Here is a 14,542-nt window from a genome sequence, read left to right as displayed (position 1 = left end):
CAAGTCGAAAGGAGTCAGTTGAGGTGGCTCGGGCATCTTTTCCGGATGCCCCCTGGACGCCTCGCTGGAGAGGTGTTCTGAGCACGTCCCATTGGGAGGAGGCTCCGGGGAAGACCCTGGACACGCTGGAGGGACTACATCTCTCGGCTGGCTTGGGAATGCCTTGGGGTTCCCCTGGAGGAGCTGGCAGAGGTGTATGTGGATCGGGAGGTCTGGGCGGCTTTGCTTGAGCTGCTGCCCCCGCCTGACTCCGGATAAAGCGGAAGAAAATGGATGGATGGATGTCTCAATATTGCGTAACTGAGCAAAGTAATGAGTGTGTGTTTTGCAAATAAACATTTATTTGTAAAAACACACACTCAAGTTACAAATCAGAAATTTGTGTTTGTGGATCACAAAGCATGTGTACAAATCAAAGGATATTTGGGCTAGATTGTATACAAACTTTATAAAGAATCACTTTTTTGTATATTGTTACAACTAAGTTTCACAGGCTATATCTTTTACTTACTTTTATCGAATGGTTATGACCTCGGTGTTAAATTGGCAATAATCTTTGATATAGATGATTTGTGTAAGGTTGATTCCATGCATTGTCTTGAGCACCATTTCAATGAATTCAGTTTGTGTACCTATGTGCAATTTTACTGAGCTTGCAATCATTCTAAGTGATGTGTGTGTGCATTGATACATTTAAGAGGAGCATGGGTGACTAAAACATATACCTTGGTATTTATAAAGCAATTTACTATATATTGTTCATTTCGACGACATTTTGTGGAGCCCCCCCAACTTTTACCCCAGCTCCCCCTCAGCCCCCCCAACAAAAATTTCCTGGCGCCGCCACTGCACACTCACCATGTTTGATGTCATGTGATCAGCATATTCTCATAATGCATTTCCTAAAAGTGATACATTTTGTGCATACTCCGATGAATTAAGCATTTTTTGGGTTTCAGAAATGCATATTAGGGACAATATAAGGTTAGATTTAGGACTCAAACAGCAATAATAATTCACCAATTTACAGTTTGTTTTTCCCTCTCTTTCAATGTACAAATTCTGCGGAAAAATTAGCTACAAGTATACAAGCATACTACATTTTTATGTGTTTTAATCCGAATTTTCTGTGAGAATAGGCTCTTCTATGTTGGACTGATCAAAGAAATACATAAGAAACAATGATAGTAAATCAAATAAACATTACTAAAACCACCGCAACAGACTGGCATCCTGTCCAGGGTGTAGCACGCCTCACGCCCTATGACTACTTGGATAGGCTCCACCCCCTCGTGACCCTTGACTGGAGCAAGAGGGTCTAGAAAACAAACCGATGAATGAATTTCTAAAAAGTAATTCACGTCCCAAGAAAATAGAGTCCTGTGTTCAGGCTCATCAAATGATCGGGTGATGAGTGGACGAGAGGCGGGGTTCACTTTGGACAGGACGCCAGTCTATTGCAGGGCCACATGAAGACAGACAAACACACTCCCACTCGCAGCTACAGCCAATTTAGAGTCATCGGTTCATCTAACCTGCATGTTTTTGTAAGTGTGAGGAAGCTGGAGCATCCGGAGGGAACTCACGCCAACACGGGGAGAACACGGGGAAATCTCACAGTGCTAACCACTAATCCTCCCATTTTAAAGAGATAATCAAGGTTATTTAGAGTGTTATGTCTGCAATCTCTTTTTACACCAGAACAAGCTGAAAGTCATGAAGCAACAAACAGACTGAAGGTGCCTTTAACACAAACTGTCTGTAAATAAGGAGCAAAGGGATCAAAATGTAATTTATAGTCATGCCGCTTCTTACTGAAACGGGAAAAAAAATCATCTTTAAAGAGAAGTGTCTTTAAAAAGTTATTACACTTATTTCACTTTTTAAAAAAATATTTTACAAAACAATGATCCTTCTATTTCTTTTCATTGCCATTATTATTATTTTTTTTACTGAATTTATTTATTTAGTAAAAGAATGCACAAAATACATATGTAAATGCCCATTAAAATACATGGATTGCACAAGAAAGTGAGAAACGCTTGAAACTTACACAATAAGTTGTCCATAAGTTCAGCGAGACAACTGAGAGTTGATTTTTGGCTGTCTGTCCATCTCATTTTCACCAAAAGTTAACTTGTCAAATGAATAAACAGTTGAGACCTTGCTGCACATTTGAGTAGCTTTTGTCACCATCTAGTGGGCAATGTGAGCATTTCAGGGCTTCTGGCACAATCCTACTTGTGAAACCCAAAAATTCATAAAAAAGCATTTCTAAATGTCAGAAATGCATGAGTTTTTTGGCACACAGAGCTTTGACCTCCCAGTATTAATGTATGTGAATTCCGATTTTAAGAGTTTTGCAATTCTTGAGTTATAAGATACAAATTGTTGCCTGAAGGATGCGCAGAAGGACGGAATTTCTCCTGACAAGCACAACTTACAGTTGTGAAAGCGACAACACAATAAAGTATGTGCTTTTACAGCGGGGTTATGGTGGCTTGTCACATTTAACCACAACTGCAACAGATCAGAGACTATTTTCCAGACATTTTAGCAGTCGTTAAGGAAAAAGCTGCTTCACTTCCACAATGCAACATATTTATATAATAATCATATTGGTTGTTTGTATGTTCAGTGGTTTATCAGTGGGTGTGTGCACTCATTTTTTTTTTTTTTCTGAAAAACTATACATGTCACTGATCAGTTATAGCAAAACACAAACTTGTAGAGCGGTGATCTAATTAACCACTATCATGTAGTTAATTCATTGGCAGGAACAAGTTATTGTTCTAATTAGTCCTCTGACCAAGAAACAGTTTTGTTTCTGCACTGAAATGATTAATTTGATAAATTTTGATAATTTTATGTGGTGACAAGGGAAAAAGTTCGCTGAAAAAAAAATATAATATATATTGTGTGTTTTTCTGTAAAGCGTGATGGTCACAGTAAGAGGTCTCTGTTGATCACGTTTGACAAGAAACCAACACTGAGTAGTCAAAAAAAAAACATTAAACTGGATCAACCTCATGTCTGAATGCACCACAAGAGGGTGACACCCTGATATTTCATTACTGTCTTTATTACTGTAAAAAATTAATACTGTGTAAAGAAAGCTCTAGAATGTTGCCAACAGGTGCTGAGATCAGGGCTGGGTTATCTCCTTCTGACATATCTATGGACCAGCACATAGATGAAACGTGACTCCTCAGAGAGCCGGGACCATCACCGATAAGATGCTGCGTAGTTTGATGTTTGCCAGTGAAACCTTGACATTTGTACTTCACCTGAACAGGCACTTGAGTCTTCACTGTGCTGCAGTTTCATCATTTTGATGCATCGACATTAAACAACGAAATTGCAGAGAAATAGAGGACAGTGTCGCTGTGCCTTTCTGCACATCGTGTCATCTGTCAAACCTTTTGAAAACAAATTTGCTGGACACCAAAGAAAACACCACTCTGCCTCTTATATTAAAAAAAACTCTTACAATCAACTCATTGCCTAGCAACAGGGGGTTCCATAGCAACTGTGCAGCATCTTCCCTACAGCGCTGCAAGTGAAGCATGATGATTTATCCAGTGGAGCCTGTGTTGGCTTTTGTTTTCAGTGACTGCTGCTCTCCTGAAACCCTTTTCAGAAGACATCAACAATTAAACCATGCAACATTCTCCCACTGCCATCAATTATCTGCATAGCAGTAAAAAAAAAAAAGAGGCAGAAGGAAACCTTTCCTGCAACGTGAAAGAATAATTCTGACATTCATTGATTTACACAAATATAGAAAATGCACCAAAGAACAAATATCAAATGTTGAATGTTGCATTGGAGATTTAAAGGGGATTACTGTGCACACAACACAGAATTACTGGAGTTTCATACTCAGGAAAGTCAAATGTGGTGCAACCAACTGCAAAAAAAAAAAAAAAACAACAACAACAACAAAAAAACATGCATAACCAGGAATCAAAACCAGGTCCATATATTACAACCCAACTGAGCAACCTGCTCCACAGATTATAAAAACTAAAATAAAACAATAAATGTACACTCACCAAAATTGGTAGACTTTCATAAATTTACAGTCATTCTTACCCTTATTTTCACTTAGGTTCAAGTCACGAATGTGCATTCTTGCAAAATCTAGCAAAAATGTAAGTTTTTTTCTTTTTTAAAGAAAATCCTCTGTTCCTTCACTATCAAGCTGTAGTACTGCTGATGCAACAGTCACAAACTGCACAATGTACAATGTATCTACAATTACAGTAGCTTATAACTGCTTCATAATTGTCATAGGTGTCTTGGTGGCTTCCCTCACTAGGGTTCTTGCACAGTTAAGAAGTTTGAGAACGAGATGAACTGCATTTATAGCATGCTTTTCTGTCTGAATCAGACAGAGCTTTACAATGATGCCTCCCATACACACACACATACCAGGGTGCTGCCATTCAAAGCACTCACCTGTACACTGGGGGATTAAGGACCTTGTCCAAGGACCTTTATTGATTTTTCAGTCTGACAGGGGTTTGAACTGAGGATCCCCTGGTCTCACACCCACCACTTAACCACTAAACCACCATTTCCTGAACTGCTGTACCTACTCCAGGTATGTTGAACATACAGCACCACACTTAATTTCTTCATTGTGAATTGCTTTCAGACAGATTAAATTAAATTTATTCAATTAATAAATCACCCCAAGGGGCTTCACAAAGGGTAAGATTGAAGCTTACCAACCCCCCGAGCAAGCAAGCATGGTGGCAACAGTAATAAAAAAAACAACAAAAAACAACAAACAAAAAATCCCCCAGGCACTTAAAAAAAAAAAAAAAAGATTTTAGGAAGAAACCTCAAACAGACCAGACTCAGAGGGTGACCATCTGCTTTGGCCAAAATACAACAAAGAACTGTTGAACATCCAAGACAGAGAAGATGCAGCTGAGCCTCCAGTTAATCATAAAGTCTAGCGATCGTCTCAACCAAGTGTCCAAACAATCATGGACCTGTGAAGTGGCACATAAATTCAGGATCATCACTGAGTTCACAGTTCTGATCCCTGGAACCACATCATATGTCCCGTCCTTCAAGATGGACATGCTGCAGCCATCGCATGCTGAACTCCACTGGGGAAACACTGGCACCTGCTGGATGGTTCAGGAATAGCAAATATGACTTTCACACTTAAAGACGTAAGCTTTTTAAACTGGATTCTACGGTTAAAATGCAGCACTGCTGACACTCTGGCTGCAGGTTTGTTACAGTGACATTACTCAGCAGCTATGAGCGCACGGAAAAGACACGATAATGAAATTCCCTGCTAGAATTAATAATAGCTGGTGAAAAAAGGGGAAATCATTAAAGCAGTTCTGGCACAAACTGTGAAAAAGGACAGAACAGAAGGCAAAAGAAAATGATGAGGTAAAACAGGAGAGCAGAGGCAGTACATCAGTGGGAGTCAGCGAGACAAAGGAGAAGTAAAGGTGGCTTCATCTTATCGTCCTATCCTGCCACAAACCTCCCACCTGATATATGAAGCCTACTTAGAGTCGACACTAAAGAGCTGCGTAAGAACAATGTTTCCTACTTACACACACAAACCGTGCCTGTGAAATATCTGCTCGTCACTCCCGTCTGGAAGATTAATTAAAAACAACCACAAGGAGACGGGCTGGAGTTCACTTACAGAGCTGCAGGATATGAATTCATACCTTCATTTGGGAAAACTCTAAGTGAAAGTAGAAGATCTTCCCTTTGTCGTTAAAACACACTTTCTGAATTATGTCCACTGAAGGCGTCTTTGTTTGGACCTGGAACCAAAATGTTACAACGCTGCACTTATTCTGGGATTCAGATTTTTAAACAGACCAAGAAAAGGCACGTGGACTAAAACTGTCCCTTGATTAGTCCATGAACCAGAAGACAGTTTTGACCTAATCAGTACCGCTTAAGGGGTCTGAACAACACGTGCAGTCCAGTCTCAGTGTGTGCTATGATCTAATCAAAAAATGTATAGTGGCCATCCAGGGTGATAGCTGTAGCCACAAATTTAAAAATGCTCCAATCTTATGTACAAGTATACCACATTATTTGTCTGATCATAAAGAATCCAAAAAGGTATAGTTTGGACTATCTGTGACGGAATGTTTTGGAGTTATGGGGTTAAAAACAGTAAAAACGGTCACAGGTATGTACAGGGGTCAAAAGTTAAAGTTGCTCCAATTTTGGTAAAAAATTATGACAAATTATTGATTGAACTAATGTAATTTGTTTGTTTTGATTGTGTTGAATGTTTAGGCTCCAAAGTAAAGGTCAAACAAGGCTAGCATGAGTTAAGCAATGCCACCAAAAGCCATTGCATATTATGATGGTGGTTCAAAACTACTTAAAAAAACTCTCCTTGCTTAATTTCTGTTTCCATAATTATAAAAATCACCAGATGTTGGCAGTTGAGAAAAAAATTGGACACGTTGCAGGAGGTCCCCTGAAGCTACCAGCAACTTATTGGCAAAAGCAGTAGATAATTCATTTAATAGTTCTTTATGGTCCAAATTAAAATTTATTTACTTATAGGCCTAATTTATTATTATGTCACACATGCACCATTTTAATCAATGGAACTGTTCCAGTGCTCGTTTATAACACTGAATTGAACTTGCTGCCGGTGAACGCGCGGAGGGAAATGGTAAAGATTTTCCATGTGCCGTTTCACATTTTTAAACGAATAGTTTTTTCTCTCTTTCCACTGATGTTCAAAGACAAACGGAAAAAAAACACTCCCCTGCTAACGTCCGCTGCAGCTTTTTACTTCATAATAACATGTTTGATTGTTCATGCATCAAAACGGCACCAATTAAAGGTGTAGACCCTTTTGATTAAAAAAAAAATGCTGAAATGTAGTTAATTTGAAGCACGTTTTTTTCTGTATGTATGTAAAGATATTTATTTTTGCAGACTCCAAACTGTAAATTTGCTCTGTGGGTGCTGTCTTACTGGTCTGGCAGATATCCAGCAAACCTTTCATGTGAAATTTGTCGAGATTTTACCTTGAATTTTCCCAGTGGGATCTCTGGTTGCCCATGGTTACCGCCTTGTTTCTGCTTTAATTTGACCTCTTGACACTTGAGTCACAGTTGAAGGTTCACTGCATTTTTGGCTTTATGACGGTGATACTGACCACGTTTATCATTCAAGGGTCAGAAAAGTTCAGCAGGGTCAAAATACGAAATTGTTTCCAGGTACTGTGATTTTGATCATATTGATGATTTAAAATACATGTTGCGTACAAAAAAAACACAACCAAACAAACAAAAAACTGTTTGTGTTTGCTGTATTCTATTCACATTTCTCCATTTTTGGGGCGGCTTCTCGTGCGCTGCCATCTAATAGTTTAGACTTCATGCATTTGCACACAAAAGATTGTACAGCTAAAGAAAGAAATCACATGGTGAAGATAAGATTAAAAAAAAGGAAACATGAGAAAAACATGCCTCAGAAAGGTAAAGAAAAAAATAACTGAAAAAAGGTTCACAAAGCCAAAATAACAGCAAAAAACAAACAAACAAACAACAACAACAAAACACCAAACAACAAAAAAAGCATGCCATATTTTCTGGAGTATAAGTCGTACCTCTTAAAAAATGTCTAGTGAAGAGACAAATCCATATATACTTATATATGGATTTGTCTGGAGTTTAAGTTGCATTTTTTGTTTGTTTTTTTACTAGTTTGAGAGGCCCCGCAACTTATACTAAGTGTGACTTATACCAAAGAAATACACTTTGTTATTTCTAATAATCATTATAATCACTATTAATATTGGACTTTCACAGGAATCAAAGTTCTAAACAAAATAATCTCCAATAATAAAAAAAATAATAAATGCCAATAAAAAGTACACTACAACAACGAACAACGATCCCAAATGAAGAAAACAACTTGTGCTTTGGAAAATACGTAGTTAAAAAAAGGTAAAGCATTAGAAAGAGAAGAACAAGTTTGCACAGATGTAGTGAGATGCAAATGTGGACAGAAAAGGGACAATTCAAAGTTCATAGAGACACAAAACAGAGGCAGACGTTGGACCGTCTAAAGAAAATCCATTAGAGCCACCGGTCCATGTACGAGAGACACAGGAGACGAAGAGAAAGAAACATGCCTGAAGGTGAAGAGGTGATGTGCTGCTCGGAGTCGATGTAAAAAACACACAGACATGAAAGCTGGAGATGTTTCGAAACCATCAGGAGAAGCTGTGATGTCTTCAGAAGCTGCTCTGCTCGTCTGGATGTTTTTGTCACCTTCTGTTATTTGAGGATTTCGCACTGAGGTTTGTGAATGTTTTGGTCATAATTTATCTTATCCAAGCAGAACAATACTGACCAACTCTACAACGACTCAACCAAACTAATGCCTGTGTCCTGGAGCAGCAGGTGACCAGATCCTCAAACTGAGCTGTCACACAACCAATTAAAGAAACGTCACTAGAACCTAAAGGAGTCCCTTTTGATTTAATTTTAATTTCTTCTTTTTTACCATTTGTCATGTTTTTTTCCTTCTGTACTGCTTTAATCTGTGTCTTATCATTCAGACAAAGGATATGCAATCTTATATCACCAATACATCAAAATTTGCCTTGTCCAGAAATAATTTTTGGATTTTGACCCATGTGGGTTTGGAAAATTTTCTGCGGTGTTTTCTTGTTTGTTAACTTTACGGTTTGGTTTCAAGTTTGGTGGGCTCAGGGTCTCATCACTGCTTTTTGCAGATGATGTGGTCCTGTTGGCTTCATCAGCCGGTGACCTCCAGCACTCACTGGATCGGTTCACAGCCGAGTGTGAAGCGGCTGGGATGAGGATCAGCACCCTAAATCTGAGGCCATGGTTCTCAGCAGGAAACCGATGGATGCCTACTCCAGGTAGGAAATACGGCCTTGCCCCAAGTGAAGGAGTTCAAGTACCTCGGGGGTTTTGTTCACGAGTGAGGAGACAATGGAGCGTGAGATTGGCTGGAGAATCGGCTCTACCGTATGTTGTGACAAAAAGGGAGCTGACCCAAAAGGTAAAGCTCTCGATCTACTGGTCAGTCTTCATTCCTACTCTCACCTATGGCCATGAGTGTTGGTTCATGACTGAAAGAACTAGATTGCGGGTACAAGCAGCCGAAATGGGCTTCCTCATGAGGGTGGCTGGTGTCTCCCTTAGAAAAAGGGTGAGAAGCTCGGTCATTCATGGGAGGCTCAGAGTAGAGTCGCTGCTCCTTTACATTGAAAGGAGCCAGCTGAGGTGGTTCGGGCATCTGGTAAGGATGCCTGCTGGCGCCTCCCTAGGGAGGTGTTCCATGCATGTCCATCTGGGAGGAGACCCCGGGGAAGACCCAGGACTAGGTGGAGAGATTATCTCCACACTGACCTGGGAACACCTCGGGATCCCCAGTCAGAGGTGGTCAGTGTGGCCCGGGAAAGGAAAGTCTGGGGTCCCCTGCTAGAGCTGTTGCCCCCGCGACCCGAACCCAGAAAAGCAGTTGAAGATGAGTGAGTGGTGACCCATGGGTTAAAAAAACAGCAACATCATCCCAAGTCACACTTTATTTGTGACATCATATAAAATGTGGGAAGCTTGTCAAAACCTTGAGCGGAAAATGTCAATATTAGCATCTGGAGCCAAATACAAAACTAAAAAAACCTGACAGAAAATGTTTGAATTAAAATTGTAATAGACACAGAAGAAAAAGCGATGGACACAGCCAGTAAATAATAGCGACATATTTCACCCACCCGCATCTTACTGACTGTACCAGTACTGCTACCACCAACCAGCATTATACTGCTACTACTACTGGTATTACTACCACCACCATTACTACTTCTACTACTGCCAGTCGTGGCAATCCCCTACATGGCAAGGAAGACGTCTCTGATTGACTCTCAGACGGCATAACGGAAGTGGAAATGGTCGATCTAGAAACACCTGTGTGTGGGGTTTTGTTTAACGTGGGAATGTAATGCACCCCGACAAACACACGATCCCTGACAGATCCTTAGCCCGGTCGATGGCTGGAAAATCCCAGATGATTAGGGTCTGAGGACCTGCTGCAGCCTTCATCCACCTTCACAGCTGCTGGGCAAGAGCCATCATCTCTTCCACCTGATCCACTGCTGAGAATTCTTGTTTCACCAGAGTCCCATTAGCCATCTCATGTTCAGCGTTCCTGTTGGCTTTAATGGTTACTGTAGCTGCCACATGGCACACAAGGTCCTCACTGTGTTTCACCCAACCTGTACTTGATCCATTTCCCAGGTGTCATGGTGCCATTTCCCAGGGGTTGGATTTTGCCAGCCTACTGCTAACACTCCCACCACCATTACTACCACTACTACTACTAGTACCAATACGACCACTACTACTAATACCATCACTACTAATATTCATTTTCTGATTTGCAGGAGAGTATTTCCCAGATTTTACTCAGTTTTGTGCCCCAAAGCATCTCAAGCTGGACTAAAGTTCTCCTTCTTACAAGCAACTGTGATTTCCAGATTGATATGAAGATGTGACTGATCAGGCACCAGATGTGAGTGGCACTATAACACTATATATATATATATATGGCTCACAATATGCTAAACTGTTATGAAAGTGTAACCCAGTAACCCAAAGGTCAATTTTTCAAGTTACATGTTTTTATTGCAAACTAGTTTGAAATTGTACTTCTTTCATAAACCACAAAGCTCAAGATAACTCATTAACTGTTAACTTTAAAATTTTCACTTTTCCATTATGGAAAAGTTAAATTAATAAGAGTATGAACCCTTGCGGATGTTATTTTTGACAGACAGGTTGTTTCTCAGGTTGTTTTCAACTTGTTATAATTTCTTAATATGCGTATCTTTTATACAATGGAGGATGTATATCGGGAATACATATTTCATAGTAGAATGCCCATCTAAGTGTAAATGTTAGCTATAGTTTATGCGATTTTAACCATCTATATTTCCCACTTGGTTTTGACAGACGCATAACGTCCACAAGGGTCATTTTTAATTTCTTTTTTGTGTACTTAAATTGACTTAAGGGCCTTTTATTTACTTTTAATTTTTCATTTCATGGGTTTTCTATTGACTAACGCACAATGCAATTGCCTTGAGGTTGGTTTGAAAAAAATATGACCTGGTTGAAAAAGTGAGGTCCAATCGTGTTATAATATGTGATGAAAAAAGTGGATTTTCCAAACTTCTTTCAATTTTTCTTTATATATCATGAAGGAATGGAAGATTTAGGAACAAACATGCTTAACTTTTATGACTTATACCAATCAACCAATCAATCACATATATTTTGCTGATCAATATAAACGTCAGATCCTTTCTCTAACCCTGTTGGTTGCTGACAGAAATGTCAAATCCAGCTTCAGAAGTAAAAGTCCAGCCATATATTTGTTCCATCTTCCCAATGAGCTAATTATGTGATCACCTGTTTAGGTGCACAGGTAGAAGCAACACATGGGAGGGTTTTTACTTTCTGAAGCTGGATTTGACACCTCTGGTTGCTGAGATATAGTGGAAAGTATGTTTGTTCTTGACTTTTGTCCAGTCCTCTCCCAAATTTAATCACCTTCAGATATCTGCCCAAGTAATATTTCCACTCCATTTGGTGAAACGATGTCTAGCTGTTAGAAAAAAAAGTTGCAAAAAAACATTCAAAAGAATAATTTGTGTGCACCTTTCATCTTAATGGGGAAGAATTTAGTCGGCTGAAATATAGAAGAACATCCTTTTGGCAATGTTTGAATCATGTATCTTATGAACATGATGAAAACAGCAATTTCGTCAGAGTTTGCGTCTATTATTAAAAAATGGGGATTGTTCTTACCTCAGGCCGTATAAGACCGTGCCGTCAGGGTGCAGTCGGATCATACGGTTTTTTACTGTCACGCCGTGAAGAAAGGACTTCTTGTCGTTAAGGAAGTAGGTGTCGGGGAGCCAAAGCTGGTCTGCTACACGGTTATCCAGAGTCAGGTTTAGGTGCAGCTCACCGTAGGCCAAACGCTTATCTCGCCAACTCTGCTGGAAATACATTGTGATGGTGTAGTCCTACGAAACAACAAAGAACGACAAAAATGTAATAAAAATGGCCCAAAATCGAAACAGTATTCAAAACATCAGCGTTTACTCTGTGCATTTTGAGACCCCGTCCAGACTGGGGTTGGCAGTCGGGCTTGAGCGGGATTTGGGTTGAATCCAGAAAGCTTTTTTAAAAAATCTGAACAGCCCAAATTGGATTTAAGCCGGATTGTTTTCTCTGAGAGATGAGTTGAGCTGGATGTGAGTTGGATTTGCAGAGGTTTGAATACAAATGTGGCTACAATCTGGCTGGCTCTGGGATCATCACGTCAAACTTCTACTTCTTCAGCAACCAACCTTCTTCCTCTGCGGTGCCTTACCACAAGAAAATCCACCAGGTGCTTTCCCTTAAATGTGTCACACACGTCCAGATCACACACTCGCACTCACGTGTTTACATCCAAACACACACAGACCCACACTCTCACTTCTAGACACATCTCTTTGGGCTTGAGCCTCTTGGAAAAATATGTCTGAACACTACTGGCTAACAGCCAGAAAGCAATCCAGATTGAATCCAGTCTGAGCTGGATTGCCAATCCCAATGTGAATCTCTGGATATCCAATGAGATGTGTGATAAAGAGAGTAAACACGAGGAGTTGCATCAGTGCAACATGGCTCCCACACACAGGCAGGTGTCCACAGTCACACAGAGAGTGAGAGGACAAACAACCCAGGGTCACTAAAAGGTCTGAACTACTAGAAGATCCAGAGCACCTTCATAGGAACTTAGACCAGAAGGTGTGCAGAGCAGACCAGGCCTGTGGCAACAAGACAGAGGACACAGGATCCTGCCGCAACCCAAAGAGGGTCCAAATCCTACACTAAACTGGGCCAAAACCTCGCCTGTGTCTGCCCACTGGGGAAGACCAGGCAACCCCCACCAGGCTGTAGTCACAGCACCACAGCAAAAGGAGAACATCCACCAAATCTGAATGCCTGGCACCACTCTGAAAGACACCCCCCAACCAACCACACCAATCACTGCAGCCTCTAATCAACCCCAGGCCCGTCCTCCATCCGTGCTCTGGGTACCACAGGGGGGCAGTGAGTGTGGAACCCTGCCAGGCTCCTACTCTGAGTGGGGAGTGGAGGTCTGAAGGAAACCTTGAATGCGTCTGACACAAACTCTTGGGTTTGAAGCAGCTTCAGATGCTTTGAGAACAGGAAGGATGGACTCCAAAAGAACAAAAAACTAGAAAAGCTGCTCCACCGTGTGGGCAGAGTGTGCTACAGCGAGAGCGCTGATGGCACATCATGTAGAAATAAGGCACCGCGCCATGAGACACTTCAGAGACATGACCATGTTCCTTGGTTACTGCTGCCTGCGGTTCTGAAGCTCAGTATAATGTGGGACCTGTGCTGTGGAATCTGTGGACGCTGTTGTGCCACTTCATCAAGACGACGTCAAAAACAGGCTGAAAATGTCAGATTTTAAATTTAAATGTCAGTTTGTGATACGGTTATAATAGGCAGAGGAGGCATGTGGGGTATATCAGGAGAGGATGCTGAGGATGGAGCAGCTGTGAAGGAGAAGAGGAGATGATTTGCTGTGGTGCCCCTAGTGGGAGCAGCCGAAAGAGGAACTGTGATGGTTTACAAAACCGGCCAGTCGAAAAAGAAAAATCAAACAATTAGAACTCACCATGTTTACTCTGAGATGGAGTCGATGCTCGCTATGTTGATGCTCATTCCTACGATGACTGGGGGACTGAAGAAACAGAAGAAAACACAGTTTAGCAACATATTATAATTAGAATTATTAGTTAAAATATTAGTTTTGAACCTCTCTCACCTGATTTTCCCATTTAGTTTAACATGCAGAACATTTAAATTTGAATGAAGAGAATAAAAACTCTTAGACTTCACACCTTTTAACAGAAGTTGAAAAGAAAAACATCATCTTTTTCCCCACATTTTTGTTTTTGTATTTTCTCATAATTACAAGATGAACAAATGTCTCATAGTTTACACCACCAGGCAAAAGTTTGCACACACTTTGGTGCTGCATAATTATTAGTCATTCTTAATTATGATTTTGTAATTATGAGAAAGCAGATGAGTAGATGAATAGATGATGTAAAAACATTTTTTTTTCTTTTTCATGGATGAAGTGGAATTTCATATCTGCTCTCGTACTTGGCAGCAACGCGATAAAACACACGTCTACGCTAATTGTTCATGTGTGGTGGTTTGTCTGTATGGTGTACTGTTGGGGTCCCGTCTCCTCAGGTTCTCACTTCTATCACTTCACGGTTGTTGCTGTCACCACTTGTCTTTCGTTCTTGTCTGTCTTCATGTCTGTCTTCTGATACAAGTTGTCTGTTGGCTTTGAGTAGGATGTTGTAGGACTATCGTGAAGGGCAGATGGGGGTCACACGCACACACATTCACTCACACACTACATAATTTCTGTCTTGCAAGAA

The 14,542-nt window shown here is 40.5% G+C and overlaps 1 protein-coding gene across 3 annotated transcripts in view; it reads right to left on the bottom strand.

Moving 5' to 3' along the window:
- Positions 1 to 14,542, bottom strand: part of gabrb4 (gamma-aminobutyric acid type A receptor subunit beta4) — a 164,978-nt gene that overhangs the window by 74,723 nt on the left and 75,713 nt on the right. For 2 of the 3 annotated variants that reach the window (XM_034177715.1, XM_034177716.1), the window contains exons 3-4: positions 13,762 to 13,828; positions 11,865 to 12,085 (exon numbers count right to left, since the gene is read on the bottom strand). The exons of the other annotated variant lie outside the window; for it this stretch is intronic. In XM_034177715.1, coding sequence (XP_034033606.1) covers positions 11,865 to 12,085; positions 13,762 to 13,764 — 224 coding nt within the window. In that variant the 5' untranslated portion in view covers positions 13,765 to 13,828. The remainder of the gene's footprint in view (positions 1 to 11,864; positions 12,086 to 13,761; positions 13,829 to 14,542) is intronic. 3 annotated transcript variants of the gene reach the window in all.

The sequence above is a fragment of the Thalassophryne amazonica genome, chromosome 9 (genome assembly GCF_902500255.1).
Source record: "Thalassophryne amazonica chromosome 9, fThaAma1.1, whole genome shotgun sequence".
Lineage (NCBI taxonomy): Eukaryota > Metazoa > Chordata > Actinopteri > Batrachoidiformes > Batrachoididae > Thalassophryne > Thalassophryne amazonica.
Note: the sequence above shows the minus strand (reverse complement) of the source record. Positions and strands in the feature narration are given on the sequence as shown.